Raw genomic sequence first — 16,875 nt, forward strand, 5'->3', positions numbered from 1 at the left:
AAAGAATATTTTGCCATTTGTGGAAGTTGAGAGAGTAGGGCGTTGCACCACTTAAGAGTCAAGGATGCCTGAAAAATTCTCAGCACTATCAACAGTTTCTGCTTCTGAGTTTGGAGATGTCATTTCGCATCATCATGGGAAACAAGACTCTAGACTCAAGAATTCCTTCTATTCAGAAGACATACTTCCATCCTTCTTGCCATTTTTACGCTCTTCAGAGAAGATATTTCCACCTCCCATGAATAAATACCAGGCTTTTCCTCTAATGTCATCCTGAGAATATCAATGTCTCTTCCTCTTTTTTTTTCTTTTTTTTTTTTTTTACAGAAATCCTATTCAGAATTTAATTTGCCTCAGTTACTGGGTCCACCCGATTCCCAGATGTCAAATTCTTCTAGAAATATTGTATAAAGTCCACACACATATTCAAAGTTTACATGTCAGAGATCCTCTTCTGTCTTCAAGACTCTTATTTTGATTTGATTTGATTTATTGATCAACAAAACACACAAATCCCAGCGATGCCCCCAAGATGTTAAAAGACAGAACTTCACATTTGACTCAACAGCTGCCCCAGCCTTCACTTTTTCAATTCACTCACCTGGTGTATGAATTCACTTTTCCAGGACTGATGATATAAAATTATGAATTATATTATTTTGTGCATGCCACTGTAACAGAGATTTGAATCTCCTCTGTAGAGAGAGAATCTGTCTGACAGGCATCTCTGCAGCATTCACACAACTACGCCTTTACAGTAAAGGGGCTTGAGCAAAGTAAAGCATACGAAAGTGAAAAAGATTCTTATAAGATGAAAAATGATCTCTCGGCTTCAATTCCAGCGTTTTGTCTGCTCATCATCTGGATAATACTAAAGAAGGATGCACAGAGAAAAGAACAAAGAGATCCTTGAAGAATGCAAGGACACAACCTCAGATGGATGTAAGTCACTCACTTTTAACATGACAATAAACTGAAGTATACAGCCAAGACATGCTGAAATATATAAATGCATTTGACTTACTTTTTAATCTGCTATGCCCATGAAAACTCATATTCACTTTCCACTTTTTCCACAACTGCTCATATGGTCATTATTTGTCTTTCCCCCTAGGTGAGATGTACATGTCACAGTGTACTTAATTGAATGTCTACTGTGTATTCCACTTATTTGGATGCCATTAACATTTGCCTAAAATAAGACGGTGCCTAAAATATAAGTCTGCAATTGCCTAGTTTGTAATTTCTGATTACTACAGAACAAAAAAACTCAACTTTTTTTGACACTGTTTTTAGATCATGCTATTACTGTATCAAATGATGCATCACTAATTAAGTTAATAGATAAATTAGGCACAGAAAATCAAATGACAGCAGTCAGTGATAGCTTTGGTTTAATCATAAGAGCATTCTTTACATTGGCTGGTGTCATATACATGATATGTTCCATGTCCACTTTTAATATGTACAGTACAAATTAAATATCATGGAAAACTTGAAAATATTTAGTGGACTACAATGAATCAATGAAAAATATTGGTGTATTCAGTTTGAAAATCATTGGAAGGTCCTTTATTGTGACATTAACTCTCATTTTCTCAACAATAATGTATGAAGGCACACTAAATGAGAGCATCAGGTCTACACCTACAGCTACTGGGAACAGACCACAGGATAGTTTCAATTAATTTACTCTAGAAAAAGATAAAGAACAATTACAAGTAAGATAGAGAATTTTAAGAGAATAACATAAGAACTGCTTATTTCATTAGAAAAGATGATGGTAAGGCCCAAACAAACTAAATAAAACTTCCAAATGCTATAAAAAAGTTTTTCATTGTTTAACATAATAAAATATATCTTTCAGTTCATTTATAAGTTAATGCTACATTTACACTGAATAGATTCAGTCTTGTCAGCACTTGTCAGCGAGGGTTGAGCCGCTTTGCAGCGGTGGATCTATCTGTGTGTTGATCTGTGCTCTGGGCAGTACTGACTTCTCCTGAGCCCACCTCTCCCCCTGAAAAAAAGTAAAAGAACAACTCATACAGCTGTGCAATCTCACTCTTTTCAGAACTTTACTGAGATCTAGTCCATTTGGTAAGACATTTGACTGCTACTAGCCCACTGAGAATTTACTAATGATACAAACACTTTTTAAAAAAATCAGTATGAACATTCTGTATTTTAAGAAGTCTCACTATTGTTTACCTGCTTGTGGCTCAGTCTTGAGCTTGCTGGCGATTTTGGCAAAGAATTTGAGGGTGAGACAAGCTCCTGTCTCCCTGTCACAAATGCCACCTTTGCAGTTGCATGTCTTGCGGCACTCAACCCCGTAGGTTCCATACAGACAGTCTGTGAAGAAATAAAACATTATTTTAGAGTAGCAGGGACAAAGGTTAGTGTACCTGACTGAATCTGATATGGGCCCCCATTCTATAGTGTTACAGACTCATATTCACAGTCAACATAATAACAAAAAACTGCAAATGGATAGTTGCAGGAGGATTGATGTTTGAATGTTGAAGCAAGGATGCACAGGTCTGTACACGTGCCTCTTGTGATAATTCAATAAATAGAGCCTAAAAGACTGTAATAACATAATGGGATACTGCATTTGGTGCAGCAGGGCATCACATATTCAAAATGCAGCATACAGGCAGAAATAGCACACTAGACACATTAAAATGTTGAATGTGAATATACCTTTGCAGATCCCATATTCGTCTCCATAATCGTCTTCATCCTTGTAGAACTCGCAGAATAATCCCGGTCCGCATTTCACACCGTGCATCCCCGACACGGTGCGGTAGCAGTGCTCCCCTCTGCCGGCTGCACAGACCTGGCAACAGCCGCAGTCATCCAGGACAGTCCGTGTGCAGCGCTGCGCCCCGCCGCACCGCTCCGCGTTGCATCTGTCGGGGCAGTTCACCGCGTACTTGACATTGGCGCCCCACGCCTCAGCATCTTGCACTATAAGTGAAGACAACACTGTGATGAGGAGAAAAGACATCACTGGATGCAGCAGGGAGAGTCGGAGAGCTCGTGGAAGGCTGCTGTCTTTTTGGGATGAGCGGTCTCGGGGAAGAGGCAGAGAAGCGGACCGCCTCTGGGAGACTTGAGTGGAGTGACCTGTGGTTCATCAGGTTGTATGGTTATCAGCAATGAACAACTTTGTTTTGCACATGACTTGCTCTCGTCAATTTCCTCATTCCGGTGTTGTCGTCCTTTTTTTGCCAGTCAGCCCCCTTTGTAGAAATCCGGCTGGGAAGTGGGATTTACTCTGGACCGCCATCCAGGAATTGAAATTCGTGTGACCTGATGTCATAAGTTATCTTTGGTTTGTTTTTGTGTTAGTGAGTGACGGAACCCCCAAACCTCCCGATTACATCAGGTCTGTCGTGACTGACTCGGTTTTGAAGGATTACATGTTTTTAGTCGCAACATCCTACGACTGTAAATCATATTTAATACAATAGAAGATAAATCAATTTTCGCTCAGTTAAATAATCTTGTAGGCTTACATGAAAATGAATGAGGTAATTCTCTTGAATTAAGGTTGTCTGCGCTAAATATAAAGATTAAAAGTGAAAATGAAATGAATGTTTATTTAACATAACATCTAGCCTCTAGAGTCATATATAAAAAGAAGCAAAAAGAAGAAAAGAACATGTACATTGTCTTGAAAATAGGCCCTTTTATAACTTTAAACTAGTATTTTAACACATTAGTAGTTTTTACTGTAACAGTAAGAAGGAACTGACTAAAAATAAAACATGCCAAATGTAACACGTAACAGCAGTTTAAACCATTTGATTCAGGAGTGTTTTAAAGTTTCTAGTCTGTCTAGTAATTATGTTGATTTTGTTTTTCATATTTCTCCCTTTTTTAAATGTTGTAACTTTTTAAATGAGTAAAGTTGTTTTCGTTTATTTCTCTTTTCAATGAATTGATTGGTAATACAGTAAAAACATATAATGTTATTTGGGGATAAAAGAGACAAGTAATCATTAGATAACAAACATATAACTGAATTACAAATGTGAAGTCCTTTATTAGGGCACTTAATAGCCTATTGCAATTCCATAAAGTTGGGGACTCACAGGAATAATAAGAAAATGGTCTAAATCAAAGCAGAAGAGGCTGAGATATCCTGACTTTTAGTCCCTACTCAATGTCCAAAAACACTGGATCCTACATTTCCCATAATGCAACATCATCAAGGTTATTTTCTCAGACTTGACAAAGCTCCCTCAGAGCCACAGAGGACATTATGCATCTTTGCTCACCGGCTGAGTAGTAAACCTCATGGCAAGTAAACTATGTATAAAATAAGTGGATTGTCCTTTAATTAGCCTTTTATATATATATATATATATATATATATATATATATATATATATATATATATATATATATATATATATATATATATATATATAATTCATGAGGGTGAGGAATCAAATTCGTCTTTTAGGTCCGTCCCTGGTTTATCCACAGGCTTGGATTAGTGTAAAACATCTAACACATACTGGATTGTGTCAGGTAGGCGCCTAGCCTGGATGGGAAAACAGAAGAAAAATAAAAGATAGATTAATAAAAAACATGGTGATGATGATGATGATGATGATGATGGCAGTACACACGCCGATCCACAAGGTGGCGCCACTGGTTGCCATCTGTGTTTGAAAATCAAGCAGACGAAGAAGAAGAGGAAAGCGGAGAAGGTTGATAAGATATTCACGTCCAAGGGAGACCTCACTGGGACGGGACAGGTAACGCAAACCTTTTATCTGCAGAGGTTTTCAGTCAAGGTAACCTACATGTCTGCGGTTTATTTTATTTTCACAATACATAGCTTGACATATTGATACGACGTTAACGAGCCACGGGATTGTTTTGCCGAGAGCTGTCAGCCGACAAGCGGAGGGGCTTGGTCGGTTTTGACAGCCATGGACCAGACTAGCAACTGCACTGCAGCCAGCGTTAGCTCAGCTGTCACCGCAGATGCAGAATAATGTTACCGGTGTTTGTGAATTACACGGTGGAGACTGCGTTTCAAATTCACATATGTCGCTGTTTATGTCGGTGTAGCGAATAGCTCCAATGTAACAGTGAGCTAACTATCGGTAGAGATGAAAAACACATAACGTTAATGCTACAAAATGTTGACAGACGCTTCAAAGTAAGAAGTCAGATAGCAAGGCTGGATAATGTCGTTAAGTTAATTGTGAATTAAATAAATTATCCTGTCGGCTAACGTCATTAGCATGAATGCCCAACTCAATGCCAAACTTCTGACAATATGACATTATTAATGGGCTAACTTAACGGTATGTTTTAGCTCACTGCCTTTTCCCCAGCAGCTTAAGATGATTAAGTTGCTGTCAGATATTCTGTAGTTCATATTGTGGTGAATAAATACCCTTTGATTTCACCCTTCCAATACTGACATTAGCAAGTTTTTTTTTTCATCCATTGTCTAAATACTTAATGTGGTCAGGGTTGTCGTGGCAACAGAGCAGCCCAAACGTCCTTTGGCCCAGCAACTTCCTCCAGCTCCTTCTTTCAAGGGACTATATAACACCTCCAGGCGGTCTTGGGTCAGCTTTAGGGGTTTCCTCCCATCAAGACCCAGAGAGTCACCAAAGGCAGGCGGCCAAGGGGCATCCAGGGGCCAGATCCACCTTGACTGGCTTCAATCAAAGTGAAGCAGGATGGTAGAAGCCCTCCAAAATTGCTGAGCCTCTCACTGTCTTGTAGATTGAGGCCAGCTATTCTGCAGAAACATTTTACGATATATTCTCATTATTCGCATTAAAAAATAGAGCTCATGATCCCAGGCGAGGGCTAGAACTTGTGCTTTTCTCTGTCTTATACCATTGAAAATTTAATATTTTTGGGTTTTGGACTGTTGGTAGGACAAAACAAGTAATATGACAATGTCTAATTTTGCTCTGTGAAATATTTCATATAATATTTTCTTTTCATTTTATACAGAAATGATGAATCGATTAATAGAAAAACTAATTGACAAGATTAATCTATAAGGAAAATAAGCGATAGTTGCAGCCAAGCTTTAAATTTCATAATTTTTTTTTAAATTAAATTGTAAATTATTTCCATGGTCCAATGTGTTACTTCAGCTGATTCCACTAACCAGCCATCAGTATTATGACAACTTTTTGTAAAAAGAAGACTTAACATATGTGACATTCACATGCACATTAACATAGCTCTGTGTACTGTAAACTGTGACCCAGTTTCACAGTCACCTCTCCTTAATATCAGTGACATTTACTTTTCCTCTTATCAGACATGGTGCTGCATGCATTCAAAGTCAGTCACTGATCTTTCTTTTTGATGTATGCTATTGATTTAATCATTCGCCTCTAAGCCTACACATGAGTCTGTTTTATGGCAGGTTGCTGGGATATTTGAGAGAGAGATTTAAGACATTAAAGAGAGAGTCCAACTTAAGAGGTGTCCTGAATGTTTATGTCCCACTTTTCCAGATAGTTTATAATCAGTGATGGTTGCTCCTAACATTGCTGGTGGTTGCTTGCTGGTGGTTGTCTGACCGAAGAGTCCATTACTATATCAATGCTCGCTGTTATTGCTGTTATTTTTGGCCAGTGGAAACCATATAGCCCCACAGGCCTCGGGCAAGGCAAGAGAGATGAGGCAATGTAACTGTTGACTATGGTCAAAATGGCATGCTCATACTTTCACAGCCTCTAACTAGCATTCTCTCACTCATACGGTTCGTGTTTTTGTACAAGTTTTAATTATAGAAGGAGTATCAGCCATGACCCAAGATTATGGAGATTTTTTTTATACAACTCAACAGCTCATTTCACCAGTTAGTTTAGCCTACCCTCATCTTGGTGTGTTGCTTGACAGGAATGAAAAGTCACTTATCTTTGGGTCATTATAGCAGATAATAGAAATGCATGTGTAATGAAGGCATAGTTTTACATTAAGCCTTGATTCCTATAATTATGTCTTGTATTAGCCTAGTGGTTATCAAATCTACTATTTTATACAGTTTAAAATTGGTAAAGTGAATGTGCTTTAACTAATGGTAATCTCATGCAACTGATATTCCCATGAAACCCCCCACTAAGAGATGAATGCTGACTTCTGTATTGTCACTGTCATGTGGACAGAAGAAGAAAGCTGTTCCTGTGAATATGTACTACTCAACAGCAACAACAGACTTGCTCTTTTATTTGTTTAGAAAGCGGACAAAAAATTCAGACAGACAGACTGGGGATTAGGTGGAGCACCAGTGGTCTTTGCATGGGATTGTATTTCAAACCGTCAGGTGACCAACTTGGAGACGCTGACTGTATCAACTGCAGTTTGACTGAGAATATGAATGAATTAGCAGGGGGATCAGGTTATTATCACTCATGTGCCTAATCTTTCAAAGCAGGTTTCATTCTTTGACTGGCCATATGACGCCAATACTTTAAATGATTATAAACCGAATACATCTCTTTGTATTGTGTAGCATAACAGCTTGTGAGACAAAAGTCCCCTCATTAGTGTATGTGTGTTGGTTAGCTGTTATCATAGGGTGAGCTGACCTATTTCAGTAAAACCCACTGGGCCTATGCCACTAGCCTGGATGCACTGTATGTTGGAAAAGTGCCAACACTATGGAGAAACCTGACACCTGAATTTAGAAAAACGCATTAGAACATTGGCTTTCAGCAGCAAATGTTGCCTGCAAATTGATGACAGAAATAAAAAGATGAGCCATTTAATTGTGTTAATCAAGTGTGAGGGAATGATATGTGTAAATTTATAAATCTGCCAAATATACATGCCTCATTAGCTCTTTTCATCATATTCCCCTCTCTTTTCAGGTGTACATCAGAATATAGATAATGCTCAGACATGGTGCCTTGTCAGACCCATGTGTTGCTAAAGTGGCAAGAGCACTTCAATAGCTCCTGGGCAGCAGAAGACGGTGTACAGACGGCCAGAAGGCATGGAGCTGCTGTGCTCTACAATAAGCTCCTTCACAACAAGGAAGTGGTGACTCTGGCCCAACCTGTTCAAGAACTCGTCGGCCCACGGCTGCCAGACTTTGAGTGCGAGTCCAGTGCCTCAGCGGAGAAGGAAGAGTACCTGTCATCCCTGCTTCACAGCCAGAGATGGCTGGCTCGCCGCATGCTGACGCAAACCTCCTACACCTTGGGCCTCCACCACAGGCTGGTAGTTCTTCAACGGATCTACTACGCACTTCACAGCAAATACCATGACAAATTCCGCGTGCAGCTGCCCTCCCAGTCCACAGACAGTGGGACCGAATGTGGGCAACTTGAGCTGGCCTCAGAGCCCTGCCTGCCAGGGGGAGCATCCAAAGTCAAGTCGGGTACAGATGTTCTGATAGAGATGGGTGTGAGGACAGGTTTGAGTCTGCTCTTCTCGTTACTGCAGCAGAATTGGAGATACGCAGCCTCTGTGCATCCAGAATCGGTGCTTTGCAATGACGTGCTCGCCACAGCGTCCTCTGTGCTGGCTTCTCTGCCACCACTGTCTCTGGCTAATGAGAACAAGATCCCGTCAGTCGGGCTGGACTGCCTGGCACAGGTGGCTGACTTCCTGAAGAAGACATCAGTGAGCTGTGGGACTGGTGGGGCAGACCCGACTGGTCGAAGGCTAGCGCTGGAGCTGCTGCTTGGCCTGGCCATGCAGAGAGGCTCGCTAAAGTTTATGCTGGAGTGGGTGGAGGTAGCCTTGGCTGCTTCCATGTCCTCATCCACCTCTACACTGTCTTCCTCCTCCACACTGAGCTTCCAGCAGTCAGCTGGTGTGGGATTTGATGTAATCCATCAAACGCTTCTCCAAATGAGGCAATATTCGGTATGTTACGTGTTCTTCAAATTTGGACCTTTGTTTTTTGTCTGTTGATGCCCTCTAGTCTTTTCTGGTGTGTTTGGAGGAATCTTTCTTTTACTATATGTACAATTATCTCAATTCAGCCATAACTGGTATTATTAACACCACTGTTGTCTATGTTATAGATTGTTGGCAGCATTTATCGAGCTACCTGTTGACTAACTTAAACTGTTGTATGTTACTTTATTGTAAGTAACAAGTCATTTTGCATAAATGTATTTCCAATGGCAGCAGTGGTTAGTTCTTAGTTAGTTTATTGAATTATATGAGGTAACTTATATGTACATTTATGACCATACTGATAAATGAGGCCCATTGTCTGTAAAGCAGGAAAATGGCTCTTCACTGCCACATCCATCCCTGCTGCAGGCTGTCCTTTTTATTTGAACAGTCTCATTTGAAGCTCGGAGTGATGCATTAGTGTGCAGATAAGGATTAAGATTGAGTCAGTCTTCCTGCCCTCTCTAGATATGCGTATTGAGTCATCCTTTAGCAGGCTAATCAGCTTTGCAATATTTCTGGACAACTGTCAACCAGGCCTGGGTATTGCCAGCAACCTCATGATTGATTTTGCCTGTTAACCACATCCTACATATAATTTAGAGCTCTGTAATAGCTAAAGAAAGCCCTTCGGTATCACACAACTTTAAACACAATTAAGATCTGCATCTAAGGACTAGGATCTCAAATGTTTGCCTCTTTGTCTTTCTTGACTTCTCTTTCTGCCTGATCATGCTGTGACATATAACTGTTTTTGGGAAGAGAAGCTTTTGTTCTGATATATACTTCTGGTTTAGAAATGATGTGCACATAGAAATTACAAGTTAGGAATGTTATTTACTGATACATCCAACCCAACATAATATTTCCAGAGAGTGAGTCACAGGTTATCGTAAAAACAGAAGCTATGTTGAAGGCTTTGTTTTTTCCAGGGTTTCCGTGGGGACTCCGTCAATACTCAGGTGCTGAAGAAGGACGCAGATGGACTTTGTCGACTCTCTCAGGCAGCTCTCTGCCTGTTTGAGGAGGTAAGAGAGATTTTATTCACATACTCTTAATGTATATGCACTATTAAGAAGTGTTATACTTTTCAGTAACTGACTTTATGGACCTCACTCTCTTTCCTTTTGACAGATTTGTAACCTAGCATCCTACTGCCTGTGCTCCTGCAGCACTGATGCAGCTGCTCCTGGTACAGAGAGCGACACTGTCATGGTGTATGTGTGGGGCAGCAACAGCAGCCACCAGTTGGCAGAGGGAACTCTGGAGAAAATCCTGTTGCCAAAGCTGACTCAGGGCTTCAGTGATGCCCAAATGGTATGGCTACCCATAAGGATAAGACATTTTTCTGCTTTACAGATTTACTTACTTTTATACTTCATTCATTATCATTACTAGAGTTTACAGAATAGCCAATATTTTAAAAAAAACTATATATAAATAGAATTTATATATAAAAAAATTATTTTGAACTTTTTCAACAGTTTTTTTCATTTGCTAGAGGCTTCTTCTTTTTCTCCTCCTCTCATATCAAGTAAATCTCAGTCATACAAAGTCTGCTTAACTTTATCCTCATTTATATTTTGTAACTACTTATGATATTTCTTCATTCTTTTTTAGAACATACAGAGTTGTACTCATGTCCATCAAAGTCTGTTTTCACCTTAAAACACCTATATCAGAATCACTGCAATCTGTAGTATTGATTTCCATACACATTTGTGGGTGGTCTATTTTATGTCTATTTTTTAAATATGTTTTTAGAATAATATTATTCTGCCGCTTTACATCTCATCCTTTTAATGTCCTTACTTTTATCCACTTTGTCCTTCTTTTAGATTGAGGCAGGCCAGTACTGTACCTTCTCAGTATCTGCAGATGGTTCAGTGAAAGCATGTGGAAAAGGCAGCTATGGCCGTCTGGGCCTGGGGGACTCTAACAACCAGTCCATGCCCAAGAAACTTGTGCTGGAACCACATAGGAACATGAAGAAGGTGTCCTCCTCCAAGGGCTCTGATGGTCACACTTTGGCCATCACTGTAGAGGGAGAGGTAAGACGTTAAAACAACTACTCGTACATATTTCACAGGTTTGCAGACTATACTTTTGATAGTTTGTCCTACTCTTTTTGTCACATAATACATTTAGTTTTATTATGTTTCCCTAAATTTTTAAATAACTAGTTTACAGTAAATTGCTAATAGTGACAGTGTAAAATCAGTCAAACTACAGTAACAACAGCATGGCAGAGTCATGATTTACACTTCCACTTCCTCTGTAGGTGTTAGTGAGATTATAATTGACAGATCGAATTCTACACTTTCTTTATAATGAATTGTAAAATGTTCAAATTATTTCTTTCAGGTCTTCAGCTGGGGTGATGGAGAATATGGGAAACTGGGCCATGGCAACAGTGCTACACAAAAATACCCCAAAATCATACAAGGGCCGCTGTTCGGCAAAGTAAGCATGCAGAAAACACTGCTTGTTGGGGAAAAGATGGATGGGAAATTTAGTGTGGGAGTGGCCTTCTAGTTTTATTCATATGTATTTTTTTGAAAAGCCATGTGATTTAACATATTTTTTATATATCATGGTATCTCTGCCAGGTTATTGTTTGTGTGTCTGCTGGCTACAGACACAGTGCTGCTGTGACTAATGATGGAGAGCTTTATACCTGGGGAGAAGGCGACTTTGGCAGACTTGGTACACACCTTATTTCTCAAGTTGCTTATGCTTATTTGTCTCAACAATTTCAGTGTAATCTCTCCTCTTGTATGTCAGCAACAACCACTGTTTTCCTGTTTTTTTTTCCCCCTGAGCAGGTCATAGTGACAGTCAGAGTCGGAACATGCCCACACTAGTGAAGGACATCAGTGGTGTAGGGCAGGTGGCCTGTGGCAGCTCCCACACCATTGCTGTGGCGCAGGATGGACGCACTGTGTGGTCCTTTGGAGGAGGGGACAATGGTATGTTGACAGATGACATACAGTTTGATTTAAGCCATAATGCTGCATCTGTGTGAACTGGTGAAAATCAGAGTTTGAGTGGAAGGTTTTCATTTCTGTACAGAATACAATAATTAGCTTGAGCATAAAATCTGATGGCTTTCTTGAAAATAACACGCTATGTCATTTTGTTTACCAAAATGACAGTACCATAGTAGTGTCACTTGTGGTCTGTCTTAACAGAAATGTGTTGAGTGTGAACTAATGCTGGTACTTGTGCATGACTCACCCATGCAGGTAAACTAGGTCATGGAGACACCAATCGTGTGTATCGCCCCAAGGCCATAGAGGCCCTGCATGGATTCATCATCAGGAAAGTGTGTGCTGGCAGCCAGTCATCTCTGGCCCTTACCTCTGCAGGACAGGTGAGATGCAGCATTTTGGGTCAGACATGGATTTCCAATATCAGAATTGGCTAGTACCAAATACATTTTTTTTCTGGATTAACTTAAGATCAACGTTTGTACCTACAGCTCTTTGACAAAACACTTTACTTATATAAAGCTGATCTGCTGACAAAAGAGCATTGAAAATGTCCAAATGTTTAACCAACTTTAACCTAACCTTAGCTAAGCTAACTGAGCTCTTTCTACATTTTCTTTGTGGAAAGCTTTTTTTTTTTTTATTCACCTTCTCGTTCTTTATCAGCACTTGATATGTTTAGTCCAAAAATCTAGATTTATATTTGATTACATCCTAAATACAAGGGTGGAATACAAACACAAATAGAGAGATAAAGAAAGAATTAGATCATTTTGGCAATAATGTATACATTTGTGTTTATTCTTATTTATTTAGGTGTTTGCCTGGGGCTGTGGCTCGTGTTTAGGATGTGGCTCCTCTGAGACAACCTCTTTGAGACCCAGGTTCATAGAAGACCTGAGTATCACCAAGATCATTGATATTTCATGTGGCGACAGCCACTGTCTGGCTCTGTCCCATGGTAAGAGACCTTCAATAGTTAATAGTCAGATAAAAAACTTAATAACCTTGCTTTCACAATAGTTTTTAAATTTAGTGTAAGAATTATAATTTATAGGGGTGTTAATGGGAAATTAAAATTGTGAATGTGCTCTGACTGCAATGTACGCTGTTCTCCTTCCATCAGAGAATGAAGTGTATGCCTGGGGGAACAACACCATGGGCCAGTGTGGGCAAGGCCACACCTCGACACCAATTACCAAACCCAAGAAAGTACTTGGTCTAGAGGGGGTGTCCATCCAGCAAATCACAGCTGGCACTTCTCACAGCCTGGCTTGGACTGCAGTTCCAACCGACAGGTAAGGCCTCATCTTGTCTGAAACAAATTTAAGTGTTTATTTTCTTACATCTTCTTCTTCTTAATCTACAGTCCACTCAGTGAGCAAAGTCTCTAATGTCTGCTTTTTTGTATTGCACAAATAAATCAGAGTGGCATCTCTGTGTTGCAACATTTCAGTGTTCAGCATTGTTTTATACTGCAGAACTCTTCTTTTCTCATCCCCTGTGAAACCTGTGGTTCTATCTAACTGGATCTGACACATTTGTGCTGGCACAGCTTTTTTTAAGTGACTTGGTCTGTTTTCAGACAACTGGTGGCATGGCACAGGCCCTTTTGTGTCGACTTGGAAGAGAGTACATTCACCTACTTACGCAACTTCCTAGAAAGTTACTGTGATGGCATCGGGAATGACACACCCCCTGCCCCGTTCTTATCTAAAAGGTATGAAATTAGATTAACAGAGCACTCCCATCAGTTATGATTATATAACCTGTTACAGAAGATTGTATTTAATTATTTCTGAAACTTTATTCAGTATAGAATCACTTGCAAAATGTTATCGTGCTGTTGTGTTGAACTCTAATGAGTTGAATCTATGTTTTCATCCAATTGCATCACCACCAACAGGAGGACACATTTACTCCCACACATTCACTTTCCCTCCTATCCATTTAATTGACACTGCTAATGCTCTGCATGTGTTCCTCAGGGACCACCATCAGTTTCTTTTGCTGTGCATGAAACTGCTGTCCATCCACTTGTCCTTGGCCCATGCTGGGGGCACTGGTGCTATGGTTTTGGGGGCTCAGGGCAGGCCCCTCAGAAACCTGCTCTTCAGGCTCATAGATACCAACATGCCAGACTCCATACAACAGGTAAACTAACAGTCTGTTCCTTACTAGATTATTCATAATATGCTCATGCTGACATATGACCTGAGGAAGTGGAGGAATTGTTGGTGTTGGCTGCTGGTGTAAGAACCAAGATAATAAGTACTGTTTTGTGTCTAAATGAAAGTGTGAAATGGGTTGTTATAGCCTATCTATGCTATTTTTTTCATTTATAGCTTGCAGTAAATGATAACCCTTGATATCCATGTGTCTGTTCATATTGTTTTTACATTCCTGTCCATCCTCAGGCAGTTCTGAACACGCTGTCCATCGGTGCGTCCCTGCTGCTGCCTCCACTGAGGGAAAGAACAGAACTGCTCCTGTCCCTCCTTCCACAGGGCCCTCAGAGCTTGAATGTCCTCTCCAAGGGACAGGTATGTAGAGCTTTTTTGTGCCATGTGTTGTTATAGCTGTTTATTAGATAAGATAAGATACGCCTTTATTGATTCCTAGAGGGGAAATTTGGTTGTTGCAGCAATACAAGGACAGAAATAAGTACAGATAAATAGAGAAAGTAAAAAATAGCCCGAATGAAATGATTGGCTGGCCTACCTGCCTACCTGCATGTAATGTAATAAAACCGTATAACATTGACATAATATAGTACAGTATAGTATGGGATACAAGATATAATATAACGTGAAATGTAGTAATTTAGTATAACATAATATATAGTATAGTATATCCCAGCAATTTAACATACTATATCAAATATAATATAGTATTGTATGACTATAGTATAGTATAGACCAATTGTGTTTGTGCCTCAATATATTATCAGTCAGGAATGTGCCTTTCATAAAAGATGCTGGTGTAAACAAAGGACACACTTTAAAAAAAAGATTACATTTAAACTGCCATTAAAAAAAGGACGTGTATTCTGCCTTTGCTGCTTGGTTTTCTTCATTTTAACTATGACTCTGATCCAGATAGTCAGCTAGAAAATGAATGGATGGATGAAGCTAGCACCAACTTGGAGTGTTACTAGACAATATGTGTTGAATGCTGCTTGAATGTTTTGAAAATTTGTTGTTGTAAAAAAATTATTTCTTCTCCACAGAAATGTTTTTGGTAACCTCACATTAAAATGATCAAATACTAGACATTTCTCTCTTCTTCTTTCCTTTGTATCTTTCAAAGCGTCTGCAGTTAGACATGGTCCTCAGCAGCCTTCAGGATCAGAGCCATGTAGCTTCTCTACTAGGTTACAGCAATTTTGGGGAGGTGACAGCCCTGGGACCCCCTCTGACACCTGCCATGTCCGTCCGGCCACCCTCCTCATCCAGCTCTATTGAGGCCTATGACCCTCTGCACTTAGCAGAGGTGCTGCTCAGAACCTTGCTCCTCAGCATAGGCTTTTACACGGTATGGATCTCTGCGTTTGTGTGCAACTTTGTGTTTTATGTGTGTTGTATTGGGGTTTACAATTCAACTTTTGTGCAAATGTAGTGCATGGTTTTCTGTGTCAAAGTATTCACAAATGTTCCTATGTTTTCTGGATATTTTGGTGCACATTGTTACCATTGAATTAGAGTAATGTTCCTACTCCTCCACATGCTTTCTGTTTATGTCTGTGTTCATACAGGAGCGGGCATTTGGGGAATTGGAGAAAAACAGTGACAAGCAGCTATCAAGTGATAGCCAGGGACAGACTGACCCTCCCTCTCACTTCCACCAGCTGCTATCTGGACTTCACAAACACCTGCTCGCCCATTGCTACATCCATTCTAGCCCTGAGGTACACTACAGAATCAGCTAAACACAAAGAAAATGAGCAGTTTTACAGAAATAACTGAGCGGAACCACACATTTGTCCATTTTTCTGTGAAACTGTACACAATAGTCTTCTGCTGACAAGTCACATATATTTAAACCTAATATTTTAGTATAGTTGTATTTATGTTCACACTGATTCCGCTGTTCTGTAGGATGACAGCAGTGTAGCGCTGCTTCGTGAGCATCTTTACCTGCTGCTTCCCTGTGCTGCTGAGACACTCAGGAGATCCACCAAACTGTTGAAGGAGAGTTCCCTGGATAAACAAATAATCAAGAAGCTGCACAGTAAGAATAATGGCTGTTAACAAGTGTGTGTCATTATAACCTAGTTACTGTATTGCCCCATATATTTTTTGTGAGTTGTTTGAAAAGATATCGATGGCTCTTTTCATAAAACACAAGTAAAATCACTTCTCTGATAAGGTTTTCTTTTTCTGTTTTTATTATTTAATGACCAGAGGAAGGACAGTTTCAAACATGTATACAGCAAATATCTATTTATATGCTGTATGTATAAGGTAGGGTTTTGTATATCAAAGACAGCATCAGGTTGGGTTAATCAACACTAAGGTGTCAGTTGGTGTGATGACAAGCACATATACACATTCTACAAATATATTTTAAAATCCATGATTTAATCTTCTACTTCGCTTCTGTATCTGTTGTCTATGTATTCCTGTTATTTTTTTCAGTCACTCTAATCCCCCTCTCTCGTCTCACCCTTGTCCCAGTGGTGTTGTACAACTCTGTGGCTGGCAGCCTGCTGTGCCAGGTAATGTACTCCTTGCTGCTGCTGCCCCTGGGCACAGTTCAACCTCTCCTGAGCCATTTACTGGCCTTGTTGGAGAATCTCAATGATTTCAACAGGTTGCTGCCAGACACGGGCCTCCTGGAGGAACAAGAACTAGGGATGGAGGCACAGAAAACCTGTTTAGGTCAGTGGAATTTCGATCAAGCTGCTTGACTCCTAGATTTATCCTTGATTATTGTTGTCATTAGTGGTTACAGCACATTTCTACACTTAAGA

The 16,875-nt window shown here is 39.9% G+C and overlaps 2 protein-coding genes across 13 annotated transcripts in view; one reads left to right on the forward strand and one right to left on the reverse strand.

The window, feature by feature from the left end:
- Positions 1-1,377: 1,377 nt before the first annotated feature.
- esm1 (endothelial cell-specific molecule 1) lies at positions 1,378-3,232 on the reverse strand. The gene is made up of 3 exons (XM_044173832.1): positions 2,707-3,232; positions 2,212-2,355; positions 1,378-2,020 (listed from the first exon to the last, which is right to left on the reverse strand). The coding sequence occupies exons 1-3, from the start codon at positions 3,011-3,013 to the stop codon at positions 1,926-1,928; spliced, it is 546 nt and encodes a 181-aa protein (XP_044029767.1). The 5' UTR covers positions 3,014-3,232; the 3' UTR covers positions 1,378-1,925.
- Positions 3,233-4,603: 1,371 nt separating this feature from the next.
- Positions 4,604-16,875, forward strand: part of LOC122865140 (probable E3 ubiquitin-protein ligase HERC1) — a 44,396-nt gene continuing 32,124 nt past the window's right edge. For 10 of the 12 annotated variants that reach the window (XM_044173143.1, XM_044173144.1, XM_044173145.1 and 7 more), the window contains exons 1-18: positions 4,670-4,775; positions 7,875-8,877; positions 9,846-9,941; positions 10,048-10,230; positions 10,752-10,964; positions 11,278-11,376; positions 11,523-11,619; positions 11,739-11,882; positions 12,159-12,286; positions 12,720-12,864; positions 13,030-13,201; positions 13,489-13,623; positions 13,892-14,057; positions 14,321-14,446; positions 15,213-15,437; positions 15,658-15,810; positions 16,001-16,133; positions 16,580-16,783. In XM_044173143.1, the coding sequence (XP_044029078.1) occupies positions 7,906-8,877; positions 9,846-9,941; positions 10,048-10,230; positions 10,752-10,964; positions 11,278-11,376; positions 11,523-11,619; positions 11,739-11,882; positions 12,159-12,286; positions 12,720-12,864; positions 13,030-13,201; positions 13,489-13,623; positions 13,892-14,057; positions 14,321-14,446; positions 15,213-15,437; positions 15,658-15,810; positions 16,001-16,133; positions 16,580-16,783 (3,391 nt within the window). In that variant the 5' untranslated portion in view covers positions 4,670-4,775; positions 7,875-7,905. Of the gene's footprint in view, positions 4,815-7,874; positions 8,878-9,845; positions 9,942-10,047; positions 10,231-10,751; positions 10,965-11,277; positions 11,377-11,522; positions 11,620-11,738; positions 11,883-12,158; positions 12,287-12,719; positions 12,865-13,029; positions 13,202-13,488; positions 13,624-13,891; positions 14,058-14,320; positions 14,447-15,212; positions 15,438-15,657; positions 15,811-16,000; positions 16,134-16,579; positions 16,784-16,875 lie in introns of all 12 variants that reach the window. The other 2 variants (XM_044173146.1, XM_044173135.1) reach the window with 2 other exon arrangements.

The sequence above is a fragment of the Siniperca chuatsi genome, linkage group LG18 (assembly GCF_020085105.1).
Source record: "Siniperca chuatsi isolate FFG_IHB_CAS linkage group LG18, ASM2008510v1, whole genome shotgun sequence".
Classification (NCBI taxonomy): domain Eukaryota; kingdom Metazoa; phylum Chordata; class Actinopteri; order Centrarchiformes; family Sinipercidae; genus Siniperca; species Siniperca chuatsi.